This window comes from Phyllostomus hastatus, unplaced genomic scaffold, assembly GCF_019186645.2.
Source record: "Phyllostomus hastatus isolate PE091 unplaced genomic scaffold, TTU_PhHast_1.1 phas_contig_198, whole genome shotgun sequence".
Classification (NCBI taxonomy): domain Eukaryota; kingdom Metazoa; phylum Chordata; class Mammalia; order Chiroptera; family Phyllostomidae; genus Phyllostomus; species Phyllostomus hastatus.
The window spans coordinates 1564515-1590321 of NW_025333715.1; the positions used below are offsets into that span (position 1 = coordinate 1564515).

The following is a 25807-nucleotide window of genomic DNA, read 5'->3' on the forward strand; positions in this document are numbered from 1 at the left end:
AGTCCATGGTGTTCGGGGAGGGCGGCTCTGGGTGACCGCGAGGAAACCGCGCTGGACGTCTCCCGCTCCCGCTCAGCGGTGGTGGTCTGGGGGCGCTGATGCGGCCCGAGGACCGAAGATGTGTGTCTTGTAGGGTTTACTGTCCAGGGCTCCCCTTGGTGGCCGGTCTCACAGGACGGTGCGGGGACCTCAGGACGGCGGGGCTGGGCCGCCCCCGTGGGCATGGGGGCGAGGGGCGGGTCGAATGTGGGCCCCCCACCCACCCCATGCTGGGCCCCCAGGCAGCCCCGTGTCCCCTGTGCCCAGGCTCTGCCCACAGAACGTCCCCCCAAAGCCCACGGCCCGCCTCTGGCCCCGCTCTGCCCGCTCTCGCCCCCGCCCCTCGCTGCCGGGCCCCTGGGCGGGGGACAGGATGCAGGGCGACGGTGACCCCTCCCTGGTGACCTCAGTGTCAGGGTGTGTCACCGCTCCCAGCGCGGCTGCCCCATGAACCCCAGGCCCCTGGACAAGCGCCTGCCTCCAGCTGGCCACTGGGCCTCAGAAGCCAGTTGGCCGGCCGGGCAGCAGAGGGAGGCTGGGGCGGAGCTGAGTCTGGCCCCTGGAACGGGGGGAGCAGGGGTCCAGGGCAGTATGGGGAGCGATAAACAGGTCACATCACCCAGAACCAGCAGAGCGGCTGCCTGGCTGGCGAAGTTTAGGCTCTGAAACACTCACAGTGGAGCGGCCAGCCCACAAAGGGCTCCGCTGCGGCTGGGAGGGCGCCAGGCCCAGGGGGTGGGCTTCTCCCCACCAAGGACCCCCGCCTTTAATAAGACAACCAGACGGACAGACGGGCATGACCTGCCGGTTACTACCAAGCTGCCACACCCTCTTCCTGTGCCAGGGTCACGTCCGCGTTGGGGGGTGGGCCTGCTTTATTTTTCATGTTTTACTTATTTATTTTTAGCGAGAGGGGAGAGGGAGGGAGAAAGAAAGGGAGAGGAACATCAGTGTGTGGATGCCTCTCAAGCGCCCCCCACTGGGGACCTGGCCCACAGCCCGGGCCTGTGCCCTGACTGGGAATCCAACCGGCGACCCTTTGGTCCACAGGCCGGTGCTCAGTCCCCTGAGCCGCACCAGCCAGGGTGGGGAGAAGAGTCTGTTTTGAGAGGCACTTTGGGGACCAAGATAAGGCACCTCGGGGCCAGGCCCCCACCTCCGGACCGGGAGCTTCCCGTGGGCACCCCCCTCTCCCGCCGCGTCCCGCCCACCGGGAGCCCTGCGCCCCGTCGCAGGACAGAAACTTCCCCGTGGGAAGCTCCGGTGAGCTCAGGCCGTGTGTGTGGGCGTGACTTCCTGCGTGAGCGGACAAGGACCAGGCTGGCCTCTGGGGCACGGTGTCGGCCACCCCCAGGCGGGGCTCCGTCCACCCCCAGCCCCACCGCTGTCCCCAGACTCCCAAGGCAGTCAGTCCCCGCTCCACGAGGGCCCCCCGGGGGGGGGGGCCTTCCCCTGTGTGACTGACTGCGTGTGCCCCTGTGCTCAGGAGGGTGGGAAGTCGTGGGGCTCGGGCAGGGCTCTGTCCACGAACCTCGAGGCCACCATCCCTGAGCCAGCAGTGTCCCGGAGCCCGGCTCCACAGGCGGCCTGGAGACAGAGCCCTGAGGAGCTGGCAGCTGTCACTTTCCCACAGGTCCCCCAAGAGCTGACCCGATGCCCCGTGAACTCCGCAGCAGGGAGCTGAACTCGGAGGCCAACAATAAGGGGAACGGGGGCCGAGGGCTGCCTGCCGCCCCCACGCGGGACCGACGGCTCACAGTGGGACCGGCCGCCCCAGTGTGCCGTGTCATGGGCCGCGCGGCATCCGTGGCGACGACCCTGGGGGCCCAGCAGAAGGGCCGGGCCGCACACCCACGAGCAGGGCATACACAGGCGGTGTCCCCGCTGGCCAGGCTGGGGTGGGGGTGGGGCGGAGGTCTGGACTCAGAGCACAGGTGGGGGGCCGTGCTGGGGACCTGCCAGGCCACAGGGAGGGAGCAGGGCGAGCCTGGGAAAGAGAGGACACGGGGGCGGGGGCCCAGCCTTCGAATACCCGAGCTGGGGGGGGGTGGGGGGGCGTGCCCCAGGGGCCACATGTGGAAACCCCCGGGGAGCTGACCCCCGAGCCACCTCGCCAGCCCGGGGGGGGGGGTGGTAGTGGGCGGCTGCCAGGGTCCCTCAGCTACTGGGTCGTCGGGGCAGCACAAGGAATGTTGCAGCAGCTCCGGGACCTGGGCACACCGGCCAGCCCAGGGACACACTGTGAATGACCCACGGTCCACGCAGCCGTGGCCCCTAGCGAGGACCCAGCCACTCCCTCCACTCCGCCTCTCTCCAGGTCATTGCACAACTGGCCCCTCAGCCACAGCCTTCCTGCCCACGTGTCCTGTCAGAGCTGCTGGGCGGGGGACCGGTCTGGGCCGGCCACGGGCCCTCTGCCACCCTCACCCTGCAGGCACCCCCACGGTCGCTGGGTGTCCAGGACCCAGCTGACTCCCCATCAGCAGAGACCCCCCCCCCACCTCGGGCGTGGTGAGGGCCGCGGAGACCCCTGAGCACGCAGGAGAGCCGTGCCTACCCCGCTGGCACCGTGCCTGCAGGCGAGCTGCGGAGCGTGGGTCCCCGCCCTCCTCCCGCTCCCCCGGCCCAGGTCCGCCCGCCACCGCCCCTTCTCCTTCCAGGTGGTTCCTGCTCCTGCCCTTCCCACGATGCCCTCTCCCACCCAGCGGCCCCTCCTCGCCCCTCGAAGATGTCCCCAGCCCCCCCAAGGCGGACGAGCCCCAGGCACCCGTGTCAGTGCCGGGCCGGTCTGTGCAGGTTCTCACCGCCCGGGCCCGGAGCCGGCCACCACCCAGTGTGGGGAACCCCCGCGGCTCCCTCGGCCCGAGCTGGCGGGGGGCACAGGGTGTGCAGGAGGGGGCTCGGACAGGAGGGCCCGAGGGAGCTCTGGCCCAGGCACATGGGGCAACACCCCCGGGCCTCTGGTCGGACGGGAGGCGGCCTCGGGCGGCGGCGGGCAGCAGCGGAGGCGGCTCGGGGTGTCTGCGGCCTGGAACCTGGACCGGGCACCGACGTCTTCGCCAGGCGACCGGATGAGTTACCACGTCGGTACGCTTCACGCTGACAGCAACACCTTCCCACGAGCGTGCGATGACCCTGCAGAGGTCTCCTCGCACACACGCATGGTCCCCGCTTCCCCGACACGGCACTACAGCCCCTGGGCCGCGGGGGGCGGTGCACGCTCATCCAGCGAGTGGGCAGAGCTCCCTCGGGGCCCGCCTTCCCAGCTCCGCCTGCGCCCGGCGCTGGGGGGGCCGGGGGAGCCTGGGGAGACCCCTGGACGGCATCCAGCGGCCACTCCCACCCACGCTGCCCGATGGTCAGTCTTTCAGCCGGGCTGGACGCGTGACCTCAAGTCACCGGGCACCCCACCCCCACCACCTCCCAGCTGCGGACAGTGACGCCCACAGGGCGTCATGAGGATAGAGGGAGGGTGGGCAGGCAGGGGCCCCGGACCGGCTCCGGGAGCCCGGGCAAGCTGCCTGGCCGCCGTGCCTCGGTTTCCTCGCCTGCAGAGTGGGGTGTGCGCAGGGGCTTGGCGTGGAAGGGCCCGTGCTGTTGCTCTCCGCACCCCCCAGGGGTGCAGAGCAGACGAGGGAGGGGGGCCCCCGCCCCGACCCCTCTGGGTGGACGGGCAGGCGAACAGGGCAGAGGCGGCCGTCCCGCTGCGGCGGCCTTTGCCCAGACGAGAGGGCACGGCAGGGACACGCGTCGCCCGCCTCACGCGCTGTGTCTGTCTGTGTTTTATTCTCCTTCACGCAGCAGGACACACGCCCCGCGTCTCCACGCGGGTCCGAGGCGGCCACCGTGCCCTCCGCCCCGGCCCCCAGGGCGGGCCTCTCCGAGAGGGGCCGCCGCCGGCCGGGGCCTCCGGGAGGCGGTCGTTTGGCAAGGGCGCTCGGGGCGGGAAGGGCCCCGGGAGGCCGGGACCCCCCTCTGGCTCTCTTTGGCGTCTCAGGGAACAGTCAGCCCCCCCAGCCGGGCCCCGGGCCGCGCCGGACGTCCTCCAGGCGGACACCCCGTCGGGTGGGACAGCCCGTCCAGGCCGCTCCCGCGGCCGGCCCCGGGGGGCGCCGCCGCTCATCTCTTGTAGTGGTTGGGGGCGTCGGCGAAGGCGAACTTCAGGCGGTAGGCCTCGGCCAGCAGCAGGCTGACGTCCCCGTCGCCCCAGTGGGCCGTGGGCAGGCTCTGCAGGAAGAGCAGCAGCTCCTGGGGGAGAGACGGGCCAGGTCAGAGGTCTCGCAGTGGCGGGGGGCCGGGGGGAGGGGGGCTGTGGGCCTGGCTCCCCTCGGCACCGAGCGCAGGGGCTCCCTGGGTCCCCGGCCCACCCTGGGGCAGCCCGCAAAGCCCCCCACCCCTGGACCCTCGGGGGCCAGCCCGGACAGCCGGGAGGAGGCCCAGACTTAGGAGACACATCTGTGGGGCGGGGGGCGGGGGGGCTGTGACCTCACTTCACCAAGGGTCCCCAGCACCCCAGGGCCCGGGCGCTGGTCCGGCGGGGCCTGGCTGCCTGGTGCGCCCCGCTCCCGGCCCCACCCCCGGAGGCCCTCTGCAGGTGGAAGTGAGGTGCGCCCCGCGGACCCCAGGGTCCGTGGGCCTGCACCTGTGTGCACCCATCCAGTGACCCCGCAGCGGGGACCGGCGGGACAGGGACACACGGGCAGGCGGACGCCTGGCAGCTCTCGAAACGGTCCCTCACGCGGCTCCCGGTGCCCCGGGGGAAGCCCTGCCGCCCCGCCGGCCTGCCCGCAGCACCCAGGTCTCAGCTCCGGCCGCCACGGAGCTGCCCCCGTGGGACTCGGCTGCCCGGGCCCCCAGCGGAGAAGCCTGGGCGAGGGGCCGAGGGGAGCCGCCCCCTTTAGAACCCCAGCCGGGCGGGCGCAGGGGCAGGACGGCACCACAGCCCCGGATCCTGCGCCCGAACGCTGCCCCCCAGACACCAGGCTCAGGGCAGCGGCCGCCCCACCGCAGACGGGGTCGGCGTCGGGGAGCACAGGCCCGGCACCCGGCGGGGCCAGGCAGCAGGGGGGCTCAGAGGGCTGGGAGGCTTCCTGGTGGACGAGGCCCAGGGGCGGGCAGGGGATTCGAGGGAGGGGCCCACGGGCTCCGTCCAATGAACCCTCAGCCTCTTATGGCGGACACCGGGCTGGGGCGCGGGGGAGGGCGGCCGGGCTCCCGGCAGACGACGCGCGGTGGCAGAGGGTCAGAGCCAGGCCGCCCGCGCTGCCCGCCCAGACAAGGAGCGGCCGGAGACTCAGACCCTCAGCAGCAACCCGGCCTCTGGTCCACGGAGCCCCATGCTGCTGCAGGGCGGGGGCGGGGCGGGGTGCACAGCGCCATGACCAGGGCTCAGCAGTCACACCCCAGGCCCTCTCCCCATGTGGCCCTGGGCAGCTACCTCCGTCCCTGAGCCCTACCCCCCTTCCTGTACACGGCGGTGGTCCTGCCACCCGGCACCGCCGCCCACTGTGTGAGCCCGGGGCTCAGAGCCTGGCTAGGCCGGCCCCTGACCAGTGCTGTTCGGCGTGTCAGCTCGGAGCCCTCTCCCTGCCCCCCGGCCCCCTCCAGTGCTGTTCTCCGTGGCCACTTCTCCTCTTCCTCCATCCATTTCCTTTTGCATTTTAGATACTTTCCGGGGCCTTTAAATTGAATCTGCAGAGCGAGTCTCCCCGGTGCGGCGTCCCCGGGGACCGATCGGCGTCGGCCTGCTGCTGCCTTCCACCATTAGGAGCCGCGCACACGGACGCCAGTCCAATTCCGAGCAGGTCGTAAACAAACACCTTCGGTTTTACCTTTAATCCACTCCGCTCCACATGACCGTGACCCCGCTGCTCGCGAGGTGAGGAGCGGTCCCCTCCCATCACGGCGGCCGCACACTCAATTTCTGGACCTAATTCAGTCTGGGCTCGCGGGGCGGAGGGAGCACAGAGACGCCGGCGCTGAGCCTGCAGCGCTGGAGGGGGCGCTCCCTCCACCGGGCGACCTCACGGGACGGAGAGGAGAGCAGGCGGACGCGCCCTTCAACCCAGACTTCTCTCCCCCAGCAGCCTGTCCTGCAGACGCCAGGCAGAGGGGCCGCCTGCCCAGGCGCTGGGCCGCTGCCCAGCCACGGGCTGCTCTGCAGAGGCTGCCGCTGGGTCGCAGCCCAGGGCTCCGCGCCCCCGGGGAGGACCCGGCGGCGCCCGGCAGAGGGCACACGGAGATGGGCCGTCGGCGGGCCGCCCTGCAAACAAACTGCGCTCAGCCGCCGCTTCTCCGTGCGCCACGCTTCCCCGGCGACCTCTGCACGTACACGCAGCTCACCTTCCGCTCAGAACCGCATCTGAGGGGAACTGTCTTTGTGACGGCCAGGCCACCCCTCTCCGAGTGACAGAGGTGCAGAGGGGACCGGGGGGGCCGCAGGCTCACGGTGCCCACAGCTTCTCCAGGAAGACGGGCTGACGCCGGGCCACGCTCGGGCACGGCTGTCCGCCGCCTGACCATCGTCCTGTGGGGCCGGGAAGCCGGCGGGACCCCAGGCCCTCAGCAGGGACTTGCTCAGCAGAGCCAGGGGGGGACACTGCCCGCCCCTCTCGCAGGCTGACCTGAGGTGCCCCTGCGCCCCGCAGTCCCACGAGCAGGACGGCGACCATGTTAGCTGACGACGACACTGACGCCGCTGCACAGGGAGCAGCTGTGACCTGTCACCACACCAGCGACAACCACGGGACACCGGGCCCCAGAGAGGGCACCACGTGGTCTCGGCCGGGAGCTCGCCGGAGGCCGGAGGTGCTCTGCGGGGCGGGTCCCTGCCTGGGGGCGCAGAGCCTGAGCCTGGGGGGGCCGCCCCACGGGCAGGAGAGAGGGGCTGTGTCCTGGGAAGGGGCCGCGGCCAGCCCAGCGGACGTCTCCGCGCTGCAGCCCGTGCGGCTGGACCCACTGGCCGGCCCGCCCGCCCCACCGAGAGCCAGACACCCCAAATGAGAGCAGAGCAAACAGGTTTTCTTTGCATGAAGAATTAAAAGATCAATGAATGCAACGTCTTCTGTGTGCTTTGTCTCAGAAAACAAACGCCCCAAGACAGGACCGAGAAATCCGGTCCTGTTTGCCCTGAAAATCCTCGAACTAATTAGGGCAACAAAAGGAGCATTCGCACAGACCCAGCCGCGGCTTTCGGGACTGACGGGGGACCGCAGGCAGGCGGCCCGAGGAGCTCCGTGGGCAGCCCGGCCACCGCCCGCCGCCCGCACGGGGCGGGAGCCCATGCGCAGGGTGTCACTGCCGCCGGTGGGCCTCAGACCCTCGGGGGCCGCCCAGAGCCCCCGCAGCCCTCGTTCACCCCGGAGCTCGGCCACGACCCAGTTCCGCGCCCCCTTTCACCGGAAAGGACTCGGTCCCCCACACGCTGCCACCAGGGTCTCCTCGAGGGTGCGGCGGCGTTTGCACATGGCCCCCCCGCCCCCCCCCCCCAGCCCCTCCAGCCCCAGGACTGCCGCCGGCTCCGGGGAGGGCACCGGACAAGGCTCTCGGCTGCTGCCCTCCCGACAGAGGATGGCGGCCCCACCCGAGCCACACCTCCCGGGGGGAGGGGCCGGCGCGTCCCCGAGGCCCAGGCTCTGCCCTTCCCTGTGCCCCGCCCACCCGGCTGCGAGGGGCCACGCTTGACTCAGACTCCTGACGGCCTCCCAGCCCCACCAGGCCTCAGGGGGTGCAGGGCCCGGGCCCCCGGAGCGCCTCTTCAAGCAGCCTGACGACCACACAGCCACGCAGCCCCGCGCTCACACACCTGCAGCCACGCAGCCACGCAGCCCCGCGCTCGCGCACACCTGCGGCCACGCAGCCCCGCGCTCACACACCTGCAGCCACGCAGCCCCGCGTTCACACACACCTGCGGCCACGCAGCCCCGCGCTCGCACACACCTGCAGCCACGCAGGAGCACAAGGATCCACGTACAGATTAGCTCTCAACCGACCCGATTTTGTCTTCAGGATGTCTTGAAACCATACAGAAAGAGACAATTGATCTTCACTTGGCATTTCGTGACATTTGCTGCTTCGGGCGAACACGGGATGAAACGCGAACCCACACAGGCCCGTCAGCCCACAGGAAGCCGCTCTGCAGCCGGAGGCGCCCGTGCCCTGCGCCGGGCCGTGCGCACTCGGGGGGGCGGGGGCTGCCGAGCCCCCCTCGGGGTGTCTCGTGGCTCCTTGGACTCCCTGTCGGGCTCCCACTCTCTCTGCTCAGGGTCTGCTCCCTACACCCCCTTCCTCCTCCTGCTACCCGCCTCCAGGGCTCCCGCCCCAGCCTCTGTCCCTCCACAGTCGTCCTCCCCCAGGTCTGGGGTCCTGTCCCAGTGCCCAGCTGACCTGGGGCTCCCCTGCCGGGGGGCAGAGGGGGCAAGGCCGCCCCGACTGCTGTTTCCCCTCGGCTCACCTCCTGACCCTCCCCCCACGCCCACATCCCCGTGTTCCCCGCAGCCTCCCCGGACCCGCTCCGCCACCCAGCCACCCCTCCCTGCCCTCCCCGGTCTCTCTCCCCGGTCTCTCTGACACCTGCGTCCTGCCCTCCCCGCATCTGTGACCGCTGTCCCTCTGCTGCGGGCCCGCTGCCCCCGGCCCCTCGGCACCCACAGCTCATGGAGACCTGCTGTTCCGGGCTCCTTCTGTCCCCCCGCCGGCCGCCCCAGCCCCTGGTGGGAGGGACCCCAGTCTGGTGACGCACCACACAGGGCCGGCCCAGGGGAAATTCTGAGGGGCGGGTGGTAGACCAGGACCCCAGACAGCGGCGGACACAGGCCCTTCCACCGACAGCCACCCGTGGGCAGGGGGCAGAATGCAGGCTGGACGGACCCAGACCGCAGGCCTGAGCGGGCCTCAGAAACCAGGGTGAGGGCGAGGGGCGGCCCCCCCTCCCTGCCGCCCCCGCCCGGCACCTACAGGCGGGCCGCGGAGTAACGCCAGGAGGGCCTGCCTTTCCCCGAGAAAATCCTCCTCCACCGAACACGGCTCTGTTCCCATGGGGACGGCGCGGAGAGCCACGCTACCTCCCACGGGGCCCATCGCAGCCCTGCCGAGGCTGGGGCTTCAAGAGCCTCCCCCCCAACCCCGAACACCCCGAGGCCGGAGGCGGCTTTGGCCTCCGTCGCCCGGCTGTCCTCCGTGGGGCCAGAGACGTTCTCCGGAGACGCCACCTCAGCAGGCACGGCCCCCGGTGCACACCAGGGGGCCCCGGGTGCTCGATCTGGGTTCCACTTCCTTGTTTCTCGGGCCACTCGGTCCCACTGCCCACTCACGGCGGCGCGCACGCTCGCTCTCCGTCCAGCCCCCAGGACGGCGGAGCCCGGTTCATCTCGAGTCTCAGGGAGAAGCAGCCCCGCGCCCCCCGCCCACCCGGGCCTGTGCAGGGCTCTGCAGGCGCCGGGTTCTCGCCACAGGGCCGCCGGGCCGGGCCGGGCCTGTCCCCAGCCCCCACCGCCCTCCGAGCGAGGCCGGCAGACCCCGCCCCAGAGGCCCCGGTCCGCACCCGCCACACCAGGGCGCCGTCTGCGGGTGAGCAGCCGCACGCCCTGGCCCTCACGCGGGCGAGAGAACGTGGCTGCCCCCGCAGCCCCCACAGGACCTTGCCTCCTCCAGGCCCAGCTAGCTGCCCAGGCCGCACCCCCCGCTGTGCCCGAGACCCGCCCCCAGCCTGCCCCTCACCCGGGAGAGGAGGGCACCTCCGGCCCGTCAGGGCAGAGCCCGGCCCCGGTCCCCACGCACCGTTCTCGTCACTGCACCAGGCAGAGGACCGCCCACCCAGCACCTCGGCCACAGGGGGGAGCCCACAGGGAGTGGGGCCACCGCGCACAGACGCACAGCGGGGAAGACGGGCTGGGGACTTGGCCCGCGCGGAGCCCCTGGGTGGGCCCGCAGCCCGATGGAGGGGTGCGGGGGTAGCCCTGCCTCCACGTCGGTGAGGAACTGGGGCCCAGAGGCTGACCCTCACGCCCCAAGGCGCACAGCTACCAAGTGGCCGGGCCCAGGCCCTGAACGTTCCCTGACTCGCCCCAGCCCACTGCCACCCCTGCCCGGGACAGGGACAGCGGCCCCCGGACGGCCCCCGGGGCCTGGGGGCAGCCGGCAGACCAAGGCGGCCCGCAGACCGGCTGCCGCGCCTGCCACGCTCTCCTGCAGCGGGGCCGGGGGTGGGGAGGGTGGGCTGAGGTGCGGAGGACCCTCCCCGCACGGACAGTGGGACCCGGAGCCTCCCCCCCTCCCTCCCACAAGGCGCTCCCGTACCTGGAAATCGCCTTCCTCGAGGATCTCCTTCCTCCACCGCAGGAGGAATGCGGCGCAGACGTACAGGTGGAAGCGGGAGAAGCCCTCGGGCTCGGACTGCAAGAGAGAGGATGCGGCAGGGTCAGCAGGCGGCGTGGGCAGCTGCGCAGCCGCGGGGGCCGGCGGGGCTCCCCGGGGCCGGAGCTGGGGCACCCACACCCTCCCCCGAGGGGCGGGCTGGCTGGCGGGGAGACGGAGTGTGGAGGGCGGACCAGCCGCCGGCAGGTTCGAAGCCGGTGTCTGCGCTCTCCCCTGCACAGGTGGCAGCCCTGGAAACAGAGGGCGGGCCCATGGGCGGGGCCTGCCACAGGGGAACACAGGCGCCCCACCCCCAGGGCCTGGCTCCCCAGCACCGCCCCACGCGGACGCTGGCTCGGACGCTGCGCCCTCGGACGCTGCGCCCTCGCCCTCTGCGCTCCGGCCGCTCCCGTGTTTCTGGGCCCGGGGAGACCCTCCCCCTCTGCAGGCACGTTCCTTAAAACCACGCTGGCACCCGGCCCCCTTTGGTGTGTTCTGCGTCGGAGGGGCCTTCTGGACGCCAAGCCCACCCGTCCGCCAGAGTGGGAGCCACGGCGGTTCTGCTGATTCGCATCAGCAACAGACATAAGCATCGAAAAAGTGAAATGTTTGTCTGGGCTGGCGCTAAATCAGCCATTCGAACTCAAGGAGGCGCCACTGAGGGCTCTGCGAGGCCCACTTGCCCGAGCCCCCCGCCCCCCGCCCCCCGCCACCCCCCGCCCGCACCAGGACACCCAGGACACCCAGGACACCACACCACTGAAAGGCGGCCATCGCCCTCAGGACCACGTCCAGGCCCCTTAACGCAACACGTGGTCCCCTAAAGCCGGTCCCCGCCCCCCACCTGACCTCGGGCCTTCTCGGTGCCCCCAGCCAGACCCCACCAGCCGCACCTCTGCATCCCAGCCAGCGGGGATCCTTCCCCAGGCCTCTGGGCGGGCTGAGCCTCTCCGCCCCCCAGGCCTTCCCGGCTCCTCCTCCTCCTCCTCCCCTCGGGGCTGGGCTGGGTCACTGTCATCTTGGAGGCTCACAGGTCCCTCCCCCACCGCCCCGGGGCCTCTCCTGCCTCCGGCCCCACGGCAGGACGGACAGCGGACAGAATGCGGCCGCACCCCCGAATCCACTCATCCAGGTGCGGAGTGCAGAAGCAAACACCCTCAACAACGTAAGCTCTAGAAACCGACACGTTTGACCGCACGAACGTTTACTACAGTCTGCGCGTGACAGAGGCAGCACCACGGAGGTGCCTGCCGTCCAGAGCAGGACGGCAGCCTGCAGCGCGCAGGACGGCACCGGGCCGGCGTCCAGGACGCAGGCGCGCGGCTAGCCCCCCGGAGCCCGCAAGGAAGGGGCGCAGCGGGCCCGGCGGGCGGGACTCACAGGCAGAGCCGTGCGCACCCACTGGCGGTGCCGCAGGGAACACGGGCCAGCGCGGGGCTCGGGTCCCAGGTCTCCAAGGGGCGAGCCCGGGGCACAGGGCAGGGTGGGGCTGCTGCTGGGTGGAGGGTGGTCCGCCCCAGAGCCCCGAAGTTTCTCCCCCCAATCAGAGCATCTCCACACAGGGCAGGGGGAGACGCACGCAAGGCTGCTGGGCCAGCCGATGGTTACAACTCCAGCCCCCAAACTTGGAAACCACGTAACCGTGTTCCGGCAGGAGAACAGATACATGCTAGCACGTTCACGGCACGTAAAACTAGGAAGCGTGAGAGGAACGAGACGCAGTGGCACCCACCCAGGGGAACAGACCCTGACAAGCGAAGGGTCTCTGAGACGGCGGCCGGGCGCTGGCGGGGGCAGCCCGGGTGCGCACCGCGGCGGGTCTGCAAGTGGCCGAGGCCGCCTCTGGGGGGGGAGAGGAGGAAGCGTCCACGGTGGGCGTGAAATTTACTTTCTAAACGGGAAACAGGCAGAAGAGCTGGGGCAAAGCGGAGGTGCAACGATCAGGCCCGACGACGCCGGGCAGGGAACGCCCAGGCAGGCGCTCGCTGACTGCCTGCACCTCCCGCCCCGTGAGGACTTTTCGTGATGGAAAGAGACCGGGGACTGACTCGAACCGTCTTTCCCGGAGTGTCAGCAAGAGGCCTGTCTGCTCGAGTGACCACTGCTGGCTGCGGCCCCGGCCGCCTGGTCGGCATCCAGACTCTGTGGCCTCGGCTGCGCCCCACCCGGGGGTCCGACCTCCACGACCTTGGACGGCCCTGCTCAGTGGCCCCTCCCGGGGCCAGGCCACAGGCTGCGCCGGCCCCGCCCCAGCCCTGTGTCCACCAGGCCTCAGGGGTCCGCCCGGGCGGGGCTGCGGCCGGGCTGGCCCCCCGGCCGGAGGGCGAGCGGGGTGTCACGGCCCCGGGCGGCGGCGGGAGGGACAGCCAGCTGCCCCCGACACGAGGAGCCTTCCTAGAGCCGCACTTCGGGCTCTGCGGTGGAGACACTTTTGCTTAGAACACGGAAACATTCGAGCTCAAGGTGACTGCAGGTAAACTAAATGCAAATTACTTACGTATGACATGCTTGGTAAGATGTAGGAAAGGAGGCAAAAAAGCAGTTTCCTTTCGGCTTTCTCTAACAGAGAAAACGTAATAAAAGGAACGATTTTTCACCTTTAATTGCGTCATTAAGCTTCTTTATAATTTTCGGCGCAGAGATAAAAGCGAACGGCCTTCTGGCGTCAGGAGGTTTTCCGCCAGCTACGTGTTCACGGGGGCGCGTTCCTGAGGCCATTCCAGGGACAAGGGCCGCCTCCCGCCCCTCGCCCGGCCCACGTGCACCCACCAGCAAGGTCGGCGGGCCTCCGGGGGTCTCGCCGCAGGGGCCTCCCACGAGCGTCTCAGGCCAGCCGTTCCTTCCGGGGCGAAGCTGGAGCCCCGTGCCCCGCGAGGGGCGCGTCCAGGTCACAGGCGCTGCCCGTCCTGTGCCCGCTTCCACCTTTTCCATCTTTCTTACTTCTCTTCCTTTCCTTCCTTCCCTTCCCTCCCCTCCCCGGACTCGGGGACCAGCGCCCTCTCCACGTCCTCACGTCTGAAGGGGGGCAGTGAACGGACAGACCTGGAGCAGTTGCAGGGGCCCGCGCGCCCACCATGCCCCGCGTCAGCTACGCCCCCACGTCCCCACATCCAGGCAGCCCCCACACCGGTCCTCCAGTGCCCCCCACACTCTGCCCCCACGCCCGGCCGTCTCCACCTCGGCTCTCCGGCGGCCCGCTGCTCCTGTCCACGGCCCCAGAGGGTCCCAGACGTCGCCCCGGGGGGGGCTCTCTCGCGTCGTCCTGTCACAGCCAGACAGGAGCGCTCGGCTGGCTCCCAGGCCCTCCCACCCTTGGAGGGACTCGCTGCCCCGTGGGCGTGGCCACCGTGGGTGCAGGCGAGTGGGGCTGGGCGTGTCCAGCATCAGGGGCTGGGGAGACAAAGCAAGGAGCCCGCCTGCACCCTCGCTCTCCTACACCTGCACCCGGGCCTGCTCTGGGTGCTGCGCCCACCACTGGGACAGGAACGCTAAAGCCCCCAAGACACGTGGGCGAGGTGTCCGGTGACAGGGACAGCCCCGCACCTCCTCAGGGTACGGCCCAGAGTGCGGCTCCCCGAGGTGCCGTCCTCATCCACTCGGACCTGAGCGCGGCCCCAGGTAGGACGGACCCGGGCAGAGCTCCCCCACCGCGCCTGAGGGCTGGCACAGCTCCCCCACCCCGTCACCCTCCCTCGCTCGCCCTGTGCCCAGGGCACGGCCTCACACGCCCCGCCCCGTGTGCCCCCCCTCTGAGGGGATGCAGCCCCCCTCCTGCCCCGAGGGTGTGTGTGCGAACTCGAGCCAGAGGCCGGCCCCGCCCGCGTGCTCGTGGGCCCGGACGACGCTGTGTCCCCGCCAGCTCTGCCGCACTGACACGTCTGTTCCTGGGGGTCACCAGCGTCTCGGGGGCTGGGGTGCTGGGAGGGGACACTCGGAGCTCAGCGGGCTACGAATCCACCCCAGCACACACAGGAAGCGGCACGGGGCCCCAGTCCCCAGGACGCCCGCGTCAGCACGGGCCACTCTCGCTGCGCCTCGGCCCCCTCCCTGCTGGCCTGGGCCGGGCACCCGTGGGTGCTCACAGGGCGGCTGCTGCGGGGGCGCTGGAGCCAGAGACCCCGACAGCTGGCCCGGGGCTCCCGGCTGCGCCTGGTGGGCAGCAGCGGGGCAGCGAGGGCACTTCCACAGGACGGCAGTGGGGCAGCTGCCCGGAACCCGGAGCTCCGGTGCTCGGGGGCCCGAGGACGGCAGAACTGGGGGTGCCCCCGCCAGGGCCCTGCCTGTCCCCAGGGAGCCGCCGCTCAGAGCCCCCCAGGGGCTCCCACAGGAACACGTCAAGGAAGGGCACTGGACAGAGAGTGTGTGTCTGCTTTTCCAACCCCCCACACAGAAGTGGGTGGCTCGCCGGAGAGCCAGGGCCCAGGAGCGACGAGGGACCCATCCACAGACACACCTGCTTCTCTCCGGAGACAGGACGTCCAAGTGCCTGCTGCCAGCACCCCCTGCGTTGTCATGGCGACACTTCCGGCCAGGAACCACTGATGCCCGCCGGTCCCCTCCCCTGGGTTCTCCCAATAGATGCCTGCGGCCTGGGTGTCGGGGGCCTTCCCTGGCCACAGCGTCCGCCCACACTCGTCACCCCCCGGCGGGGCTCCGCGGCAGAGGCACCGAGGGGCGCCGGTGTGGACAGCGGGCCAGGCAGTCGTCGGGGCCCTCCCCAGCCTCGATGTCGGGGTGTCCTCAGCGGGAGGCGGGGCGTCACAGCGAGACGAAGGGGCCGGCGGCACAGCCAGGCCCGGGACACCAGCGCCGGGGGCAGGGGCACAGTGCCCTGCAGCCCAGCAGGCTCCTGCGGGCTCCTGGGCCGCGGCCACCGCCGCGCCGAGTCCACACTCCGCCTCGCCCTCCGCAGGGAGGGGTCTCTCAGAACCGTTTTTCCTGGAATGACTTTTTATCCATCATTTTTATGGCAGAATTAAATTTTAAGAGGGAATTAACAGAGATAGAAAATCTATTGCATGTTCCAGCCCCCAAAGAAAACCTTTATTGAATGCAGGACTTCCAGTTTTACATCCGAACCTGACGCCAGAACCACAAAGCTTTCCTTGTGGCCCGGAGTCCCCTGCCCTTCCCGCTGGAGTGGGGGGACGGTCTGCGGCAGGGGGGCGGGCTGTCCACGAGCTGCACAAGAAGTGTCCCCAGGAGCATGGCCACAGGGACGGAGGACAGGGTTGCACCGTTGCCGCCCGAGCAAGCTCCGGCAGGGCCCCCGAGTGCGGCCTGCAGGACACTGGGCAGCGCAGATCGGGACTCGGGGCCTCTCTGCACCCCCACCGTGCAGCCCCCCCGCAGCCCCAGAACAGTGGGGTGCAGCCCCCGGCCCCGTCAGGCAGGCCCAGCGGGGGTGGCGGCAGGCGTGCAGACAGGCCCGGCCACGGGAAACCCTCGCTCATGCTGCTGCACTCGGCGCGGCCCTCCCAGCCGAACGGGGGCCGGGTGCTGCCCTGCCGGAAGACACCCGCGCTGTGGGGGCCCTTTCTGGCTTCTTTTCGGAACCGCACTGTGGCCCCAGCCAGGGGGCGGAGGAGCGGGAGTGGCCCGGCCCCCCGCCGCCCCCGCAGTGCGGTAGCCTCTTCCCCTGCGCGTCCCCAGAAGCTCTGCGGCTCCCCCCAACGCCTCCGCCCGGGGGTCCTCTGCATCCACGCCTGCCTCAGCGCACGCCAGGCCTCTGGACGCTCGACATGCGCGTCCACCTGTAACTGCGAAGGCCTGGGCAGCACACCCTCGGGCCCCAGGCACGCGGGGCGGCTCCGAGAGGAGCCCAGCTCGGTGTGGGGCTCCCTTGGGGCGGGGGGCCCAGCCCAGCCGCCCCCCCACAGGACCCCACACCCTGCCCAGAGGGGCCCACGGCTGCTCCCCGCACGACGGAGAGACAGTGTCTGCGTCACACCGACGCCCTGGGCTCAGAGGCCCCAGTGAGGGGACGCCGCAGGCCTGCCGGGGTGCCCTGGCCGCCACCCTCTTTCCAGGAACGCCCACTCGCCGGGGCCACCGAGCGGCTCGCAGGCCCAACCAATCGCAGGGTGACTGGTGGCCGGTGCCCCCGACCCCGAGCTGAGGGTCCCCCGTCTAGCTGGGCCGTCCGAGCCAGAAGAAGTGGGAGCAGCCAACCCCGAGCAGGGCGGGCCCAGAGCCCAGCACCTCCGGGGCAGGGACGGCAGCCGGCACTGCCACCACAAACCGGCAGGACCGCAGGGACTGGCCGAGGGCCACACGGCAGCGGGGCACAGGCTCCCGGGACCCCGTGGGAAGACTGGGTGCCCACCCGCGTCCCTGGCTCCGGGCAGCCAACACCCCTCGGTGACGTGTGCTAAGGGCCACGACAGCGACCGCCCCACGTGCATTCTTCACACGTGGGGGCTCGGCCTCGTCCCGGCTCTCTCTCCCCTCCAGCACCGCGGGCGGCTGACCTCTGCTGCAGAGAGCTCTAAGCCACCCGCTGGAGCACGGCGTGCAAGTTCACCGCCAAGGCTCCCAGGACAGGGCGGCCGGCCGAGGCAGTGTGGGCTCCGCACAGCAGGGGTGGGGGAACGACCCCGTGGCGGCGCTGGGCTGGGGGGGCGCTCGCTCCTGCTGTACGGACGGCACTCGCGTGGGGGCAGTGCCGGCCGGAGGCCAGCCCGTGGACTCAAACACGGGCACCAGGCGGCGACAGACGCTGCGGACACACCGCCCCAGGGCGGGCGCGCCTCAGGGACGGGGCGGGGACGGGGAGGTTCTGCACCCTCAGCACTCGGCCGGGCTCCAGGCCCCCACTGGACCGCCGTACCCCCAGTGGGGGTGGGGGGCTCGGCGGCGGCTGCCGCGAGTGGGCCACGGAAACGAGGGCGGGACGTCTCGGTGCCCAGGGTCTCCCTGGGTGGTCCCGTCAAACGAGCTCCCCTCAAAACTTTCTCTTGCAACTTTTGTTGTACTAGACTCTGCGAGAGGACTTACTCCTAACAATGTACAATGTAATTAGCCACTTAATATCATTAAGAAAATTTATGAGCCTTTCTGAGCTGAAAAACAGCCTGGAGTGGTATTTATTGGCGCTCCGGAGCTAAAAATAGGGCCCCACTGCCTCAGTGAGCCACGCTGAGAAAAAACGTCCAGTCACAAATAATATGTCTAATTATGTATTAAACTAATTCTTGCCTTCACCTTTTGAATTTCTAAACTCCTTGCCTCATGTATCACGTTAATTGTTTCCCCAGCCCGCTCCCCGGGACGGGGGGAGGATTAATTACCGGCCGGAAGAGGCTGCCGGCCCTGTTCCCGACACACACGGCGGCCGGCCTCGCCCCTTCTCCTTTGTCCCCGACAACCAAGGGCCCCCCGAGACGGGGCGCGGGGCTGCCGGCCCCTGAGAGGCGACACGATCGTGCCCGTTGCCACGACCGCCCTCCTCTGCCGCCGGTGCTGCCGGCCCCGGCCTCTGCAGGCCTTGCTGCACCGCCCCCGACGACAGGGTGTGAGAGGACGCGGACAGGCCCCACGAGAGGTGGACGCCCCTCGGGGTGGAGGCCACAGCACGGCGAGGCCGCCCTGGAAGGGCCCTTCCCACCAGCGCGACCCGGCCACCACCGCGGCGCAACGCCCAGGTCAGAGGGCCCTCCTGACGCCCAGTACGGTGCACACCTGCCCCCCCCCCCCCCCGTGATGGGGACTCCAGCCAGCGGAGGGGACCGAGGGCCGCCCCCGGGGGCGGGCCACATGGAGGGCCACCTGACCCGAGATCGGCAGCGTCCTGCGGAAGCGGGCAGCCCGGCCCCCACGAAGGGCACCCCGATTTCCTGCCCGTGGGCCCCCCACTGCGGCTGGTGGAGGAAACAGAAGCCAGGACACCAGACCGCCCGCCCACCCACCGTCACTCCGAACACTCTACGGGCCGCTCCGGGGCCTCTGCTCTCCGACCCGCCTCCGCCGCAGGACCCTCCGAGGGGGGGCAGTCCTCGCTCGCCCCCCCACGTCCTGCCTGCCTGGGGCACGGGCGAGAGGTGGGCAGGCGGGCAGATGGCCGCCTGCCCCGACGTCGTCCGCTAACACCTCCCTCCCCCAGCATGTCCGCCTGGAGTTAGAGACGGGACAGGTGGGGACTGAGCCTTCTGCCTCCCGGCCCTGGGCCCGGGGCAAGGGGTGAAGCCCCGCCCCACGGAGAGCCACAGCGGCCAGGCAGAACTCGGGCCGCAGGCCCTACCTCGGGCCCCCCTGGTGACCGGAGGGGCCCCTGCGGAGGTCACGGGGCACCTGCTCTGGGCAGCAGGGTGGCCCTAGCGGGAGCCACGCCTGTGCTGGCACAACTGGGGAGAGGAAGCTGGAACACTTCCAGTTTTCATTAACGTGAGTGAGAGGTGGAAACCAGACCCCAAATAACCGTCATTTATGACAGAAGGAGCTCGTTTAAGGAAACACTGGTACACCCCTCACAACTGGGCTCTTCAGAACGACGAAGATTAAAGCGCACGGCTCATTCTTCAAAAGACGCTGTCAGCTGCGGGGAGGAAATTAAAGACACTCTTAGAGGTAACGTTTATTCTTTGTGAAATCTAATTAAAAGGAACTTATTCCTGACACCTCACGCACCGGATCCGGAGCCTGATGACGGACAGTCTGGCGGAGACGCCCGAGCGTGCAAGTGCCCGAGGCTCCCGAGGGGGTGCGGAGCGGGCGGGCCCCGGAGCCCCGGCGGTCTCCCCAGGACAGCGCACACACAGTGCCGGGAAGCAGGGTCCCTGCAGATGCAGTGAAAGCAGGGTCACGCTGGCCCAGCAACTGGTGTCCCCCAAGCGGAGGGACCCTGGATGCAGGCACACGAGGGCAGAGTGCTGCCCACAACAGGAGCACAGGCTGAGCGGCGTGTCCCCAAGCCGAGGACACGGGGGCGCGCAGCAGGGCTGGGAGCTAGGAGGGGGGCAGGGCAGAGGACTGCCAGGGCGGGTACAGCGGCGGCTCTCAGCGCCCGACCGTGGTCGGAGCCCGAGGCAGCACGCCGCACAATCAACGCCCTCTGTCTGGGCCCGGCCACCTGCCCCCGAGCCTTCCGGGAGCCTGGTGCAGGCTCCGTCTCCCGAGCAGGCCGGCCTCTCGGGGCAGCAGACAGCCCCTGGGCCAGCCCCACGCGGAGCCAGTGGGAGCTGCCGCGCGGGGAAGAGGTTCTTCCCCTGGCCACCCGCGCAAGGGTGTCAGGGGACAGAACACGGGCCCCGGCTTGAGAAACCCTCCTGGGACCCTCGCCCGCCCGTGACACCGGCACCGTGAGCGCTCGCGTCTCTCTCGACAGGGCGTCTGAGGACCAGACCTCAGACCCAGACCCAGGCTGCACGGCCCGGGGGGCGCAGCGGCACGGCGCCTACAGCCGGCCCTCCTCCCAAGAGCACAGGCCCCAAGCACCCGCCAGCACCACGCACGGGCACCACCTGCAGCCCGGAGCGCCTCAGGCCCGGAAAGGCTCCCGACTCACCCAGGGCCACGCCGCGCCAGGCCAGAGAGTCGGCCGGCCGGGGCCCAGGGCCAGAGCTTCCCACTCCTCCCCACCCCCACCACCGGCGCGACCCGGCCACCACCACGGCCAACCCACAGCCAACCCACAGCACAGCGGCAGGGCGGGCGCAGGGAAAGGCGCAGTGGGCAAGCAGGAGCATCAGAGCCCATCTATGCCAGGCACAAAGCCCGGCTCTGAGGCCAGTGGGGGTGGGGGGAGGGTGTCCCCAGTGCCCCCAAGTGGGACGCCTGCTGCCACAAAGCCCTCGGCAGCTGAACGCTGAAAGGTAAGAATGGGCTGACTAAATTACATTTGCATATGCATAGCCATTTTTGAATACTCAAGAAATAAAAGCTTGCAATACTTCTCAAACAATGCAGACTTCATGCATATTCAAATTTTCCTTTGTGTGGAGGTGCTTGCTCTGTCAGCGGATGGGCCTGACAGAGGCACCGAGGAAAGGCAGCTCCGGGTCACCAGGCAGGGACCCGCCCTGTGCCGGCCACTCAGATGGCCCAGCAGAGAGCCACAGGGCCAGGGCCCTCAGCTCGGCCCCGTGGGAGTCTGCAGCCTCTCTCTCTCTTCAGACTCCGGAGGACGGGCCCAGCACTGGCCAGGAGCTCCAGCAGCCTGGCCTGCAGACGCGAGGGCCCAGGGCAGAGCCGTCCGGGGGTTCCCACTCTCTGCCGCTGCGTGCACTGAGAACTGGACCTGGGGGGGGGTGCGCAGGTGGGGGAACAGGCTTCCTCTTTCCGCACCTTTGCAGCCCGCCTCTCCCCAGACAGCAGCCCGCCAGGGCCGGCTCCAGAGCATGCTACAGGCTGGGCCCGGCTGCCCTTAGGGAGCCCCCCACCCCCGGACCCCAGGGTCCAACAGGCACCCCCACAAGGACTCCCAGCAGCAAGCCCGTGGGCAGGCTCCGGGGGCGGGATGGGGCCGGGCTGGGATGCAGACTCCGTTCCGCCCCGCGGCTCCGGGGGGACGTCCCCAGCACGCCCTCTCCTCACAGTCGGCCCCGTCCCGCGTCCCCGCAGGGTGGCCTGGAGCTGCACTGGGACGGAAACGCCCTGCAGACCGCTGGCCCTCGAGCCACCTCCCCCGCCCGGTGGGCCCGCAGGCCTGGGGTCCGCTGGGAACCCCGTGCGTGCATGCGTGCGGTGGCCTGCTCCGGGAGGCGGCACCCCGCGCAGGCAGTGTGAGCGACCAGACCCGAGGCCCTAGGGATGGAGTGCCAGCCCGGGGGAGAGCTGGGGCAGGGGTCTCGGGGCGTCTTACTCAGAATGCAGGGGCCTTGGGAGCCACCCAGGAGGGATTTGATCAGAGCTCTGAGCCAAGAAAAGCGACCCTGCGACACTCGGAGGGGCCCCACCGAGACTCCACCGGCCGGCGTGCCCCTGGAATCAGGAAAGCGAGCCTCGAGAACTGGGACCACCACAGACCCCGAGAAGCTGAGCGGCCCCGGGCCCACCAACCTCCCGCGGCCCTCCGGTTTGGAGGGAGGCTCGGCCTCCTGCCCCTCCTGGGGACTCTGCTCTGCCCGCTCCCCTGGGCCCGGCTCCTCCCTTCGGGTCCCGCAGGGAAGCCAGGCAGCAGCACCCGGGCGATGAAGATGATGAGGGTGGCGGACTCGCCTGCCCGGCCTCCCCCTACCCACCCCACCCCACCCACCCCCCTTGCCAGCCTTCAGACCCACCCCTGGTCCACGCCCCCTTCCGTTTGGCGGCTGTCCTCACAGGTGACAGCCCCGGCCCCTGCCCACTGGCCCCGCCCTCCCTCCCCAGGGCTGTCACTCCAGCGGGAGGAGAGGAGGGCCCCCGGCTAAGCCTGGTCTGTCCTCCGCACGCTGTCTCCTGGCCACCGGTCCTTCAGGAGAGGACAGTACTCGCTCTGACGAGACGCAGTGTGGGCGTGGGTGCCGTGGTGTTCGGGAGGAAAGGCCGAGCGCCCCAGCCCCCTCCACAACCGCCCTCCTGCACGCGGCAGCGAAGTGGCTCGCTCCCTCAGGGACACAGACGGGGAGCGCCAGCAAATGGGGGGGGGGGGCGGTGCAGCAAGAGTCAGGGGGGAGGAGCCTGCACGGCATCTGCCCGGCGGAGCAGAACGCAGGGAGCTCAGGCCCGAGGGGCTCGGGTCCCCAGCCGCGTCAGCCGGCACTGGACCAGGCCCGGGGCGGTGCCCCTTCCCGGAGGCTGCCAGCCCCCACGTGCCGGCCGGCCGGCCGCTGAGGAGGGCGCAGGGGACAGCTCCGGACGGCCCAGCCGCCCGGGAACAGGGCCATCTCCCACTGGGGGGCAATTTCGGGTGGTCTGTGGCTTTTGCGCCCTCCCCGGTCAGAGAGGAGGCACCTCCTGGCCTGGCGTGGGGCCCGGGACGGAGCGGGGGTGGCTCGCTGAGCCGCAGGGCCACGGAGCTCCTGCACGGCACCGCCCCCCAGCCCGGAGCCCCGGGGTGGGGGGGTGGGGGGAGGGGCCGCCGACGGCCGCCCTGCGGTCACCGTGCGGTTTCACTGCCGAAGAAGCAACGCGGTTTCACGGGGCTGGGGCCTGCGCGAAGAAAATATCCCCAGCTTCCCAGATACAGAAGAGTTTATGAACAGGGGGCATCCCCGCAGAAACGAGTCCACGGCAGAGACGCGTCAGCTCGAGACAAAACCCAGTTCCAGGAAAACTAACTCAATGAAGACGCCACACCCTGTGCTTGAATTTTAATGCCTGTTAGGGGTTTCGGCGAGGGGTGGAGGGCCCTGGACGCGTGGCCCACCCCCCGGCTCCTCGGAACGCGCCGGACTCAGCACCGAATTGATCCGTGGCGGGGAGGGACTGCGACACGAGGCGCCCTCTGCGCGTCTAACGGGGGGCAGGGCGGCCGACGGCTGAGGCCGTCGCAAACGACCGGCGCCCGCCCTCTCCGGGAGGTTAAGCCCCGCCCCCCAGACCCGGCCGCGCGCCCGCCCTCCCCCCAGGTTAAGCCCCGCCCCCCAGACCCGGCCGGCGGCGCCAGGCTGTCGGCGGCTCTGGCCCAACGGCCCAAGGAAAGGCTTTATGTCCCGACAGACGCTGGTGCGCAGAAATTCTGCGGCTGCCAGGTCCCTAGAAAACCACAGCCCAAGTAGGACAGGTGTTTTTTTTTTAAATCCTCACCCAAGGATATTCTATTGACTTTCGAGGGAGGAAGGGAGGGAGGGAAGCAGAGGAGAAGGAAAGGGAGGGAAGGAAGAGAAACAGAGAGAGAGAGAGAGAGAGAGAGGAATACTGACTGGCTGCCTCCTGCATGCGCCCAACCGGGAGTCGAACCCGTGACCCAGGCATGTGCTAGATCAGTGATGGGACCCGCTACCTTTCGGGGCAGGGGACGACGCTGCAACCCGTGGAGCCGCCCAGCCAGGCCGATCCCCTGACGCACTGCACCGCCTGCAGTGACCGCGGTGTGGACAGTGCGGCCAGGAAAAACCACGCCAGCCCCCGAGGCCCGGGACCACGAGACACAGCCGGCACGCGGGGGCACGCGGGGCATGCGGCCGGCGTCAGGGCAGCCGGAGCACCCTCACCCACGGCCGTGCACTCGCGAGGCCCTGGTGGCCGAGCCACAGCGGGGCCTGGGACCGAGGCCGCCGCCCCAGTCAGTCTCGGCTCATCCCCACAGCCGCCGCTGCTGCCCGCTGCAGGGGTGCCGCTCTCAGGGAGGACGAGCCACCCCCTCCACGGCGTGACTCGGCCTGCCGGGCGCCCACGGGGCACCGCAGCCTGGCCTCGGCTGCAGCCAAACCCCAACAAGATGGGGAGGGGCTGGCCTAAGCAAGAGGACCCCCGGGGACGGAGGCCAGAAAAGTCACCCTCCCAAGGACACGGACGCCCTCACTCTCTCGGGGGGCACAGAGGACACAGGCTTCGTCACCAGGTCTGCATGAGCACGGCAGACGCGGCTCGGACCCACCGAGGAGTCCCCGGTCTGCCCAGGAGCCGCCGGCGAGCCCGAGGGCCGGGGCGCAGCACCGTCACCGCGCAGCGCAGCGCAGGGACATCGGCTGCACGCCCCGCGCCAGCATGTCCTCTCCCCGTTGCGCCCACTCAGACGCCAGGGACGCCAGAGACGGGCTTTCCGAGCCTGCCGTCGCCCCGGAAGCCCGCCCTCCCTGAACGCAGAGTCAGTGGGGGGCGGGGACTGCGCTCACCTGGGAGGTGTCCCACGGGCGCACAGTCAGTGGGGGGCGGGGACCGCGCTCACCTGGGAGGTGTCCCACAGGCGCACAGTCAGTGGGGGGCGGGGACCGCGCTCACCTGGTAGGTGTCCCACAGGCGCACGGTGGGGGGCGGGGACCGCGCTCACCTGGTAGGTGTCCCACAGGCGCACGGTGCAGCGCAGCGGCAGCTCCCTCATCAGCAGGTTGTTCATCCAGCGGAAGGCGAACTGCAGGTACCGCACCTCGTGCTGCTCCAGGTGCCGGTGCACTTGCTCTGCGCGACAGAGACACAGGGGCCATCAGGGAGCGCCGTCTAGACCGGGCCTTGGGAGCCACGCCCACCCTGCTAAGGGGCGGGGCAGAGCCAGGTCACCCCCGACCCAGCCCCCCAGGCCAGGCAGAGGCCCTTCTCCGGCCCCGGGCGGCACCGCCCTGGGCCCAGTGCCTCTGGGTTCCAGGTCTGGGGCACGGTGGGGTCTGCTGGGCCCCTCAGAGGGGCCAGGCTTTATCCCCGAGCCCCCCCACCCCACCCCCCACCGCTCTGCGGGGCTGCAGCACCTGGAGGGATCACTGCAGGAAGCGAAGGTGCCGCTGGCCAGAGACCTCACAGCGACCTCATAGGGACCATGACCCTCTGGAGGGCCTGCGCGGGGGAGCTGTCCAGTACAGCAGGTGCGTGTGGCGTGAGGGGCCAGGGGGACGGTCACTGTGTGGCGCTGGGCAGGCCCCCAGGGCAGCAGGCCCCCAGAGAAGTTCACCCGCGTGGACCCCAGGACACCCGACATCCGCCCGCACGGTGGATACGGCGGCTTGTCAGCCGGGGAGCCGTCAGGCCCCGTGTGCCCACAGGGAGCGGTCAGCCTCGGCCCCCAGTCCCGGCAGGAGCCAGGCTGCCCGGTGGGGACGGTGACGTGTACAGGGCGGGTCCTAGTCTGGGCCGCAGTTGGGCCCGGCGCTCAGCACGCTCGTTAAACCAGCAGGACGCGCCCGGAGCCCGAGTTCTCGGGACACACAGACGGGGCGGCCGGGCGGAGGGACGGCCATGGGACAAGTGACAGGCAGAGCTGCGCGGCCGCCCCAGCCGGGCCCCGACAGAGGAGGCACGCTCACGAGCTGGGAAAACAAACCGCCCTGAGGTACGCCCGTGGGGCACGACACCTTCCCAATACGGACCGGTGGACAGACCCGGAAACGAAGCCTCTGTCGCCGCAACAGCCCGACTGGGCAGGGCGATGGCTGACCCTTCTCCGGTACGCTGCGGCCGGCCCCCCCCGAGACGTGGCCACAGGGGACCTGTCTGAGGCCGGCCGGAGGAAGCCCGACCCCGCCGGAACTGACGGGCGGCTGCCTGGCGCCCACCGCCCCCGGGGCAGCCTCGCAGACGCCGGAGCCGCAGGCGCCCGTTTCCCGCTCTGCAGGCCACAGGAGCACGGGGGCGGTCGGGTCGGCGGCGATGAACCCGGACCTGAGATCTCCGTTCCACTGGGGGTGAGGGGACACCTACAACGCACGAGCAGGCAGATGCGAGGACGGCCACCTCTCGGGCCGAGAGATCTTTTCCACGAAACCCTCGGTGGCAGGCCAGGGCCTGGGGTCACCATGAAGGGGCCGGCCGGGGGGGCACGCGGGAGAAGCCACCGCGTCTGCCAGCCACCTTCCTCGGCAGACCTGCAGGTTGAAGATCCTGCTGAGACATCTCGTCTTCCTGACTG

At 70.5% G+C, this 25807-nt stretch overlaps 1 protein-coding gene across 3 annotated transcripts in view; it reads right to left on the bottom strand.

The window, feature by feature from the left end:
- Positions 1 to 3806: 3806 nt before the first annotated feature.
- The window catches only part of TBC1D22A (TBC1 domain family member 22A), a 78787-nt gene continuing 56786 nt past the window's right edge, over positions 3807 to 25807 (bottom strand). For 2 of the 3 annotated variants that reach the window (XM_045834919.1, XM_045834918.1), the window contains exons 11-13: positions 24193 to 24369; positions 10336 to 10431; positions 3807 to 4287 (exon numbers count right to left, since the gene is read on the bottom strand). In XM_045834919.1, the coding sequence (XP_045690875.1) occupies positions 3833 to 4287; positions 10336 to 10431; positions 24193 to 24369 (728 nt within the window). In that variant the 3' untranslated portion in view covers positions 3807 to 3832. The remainder of the gene's footprint in view (positions 4288 to 10335; positions 10432 to 24192; positions 24370 to 25807) is intronic. The other variant, XM_045834920.1, reaches the window with a different exon arrangement.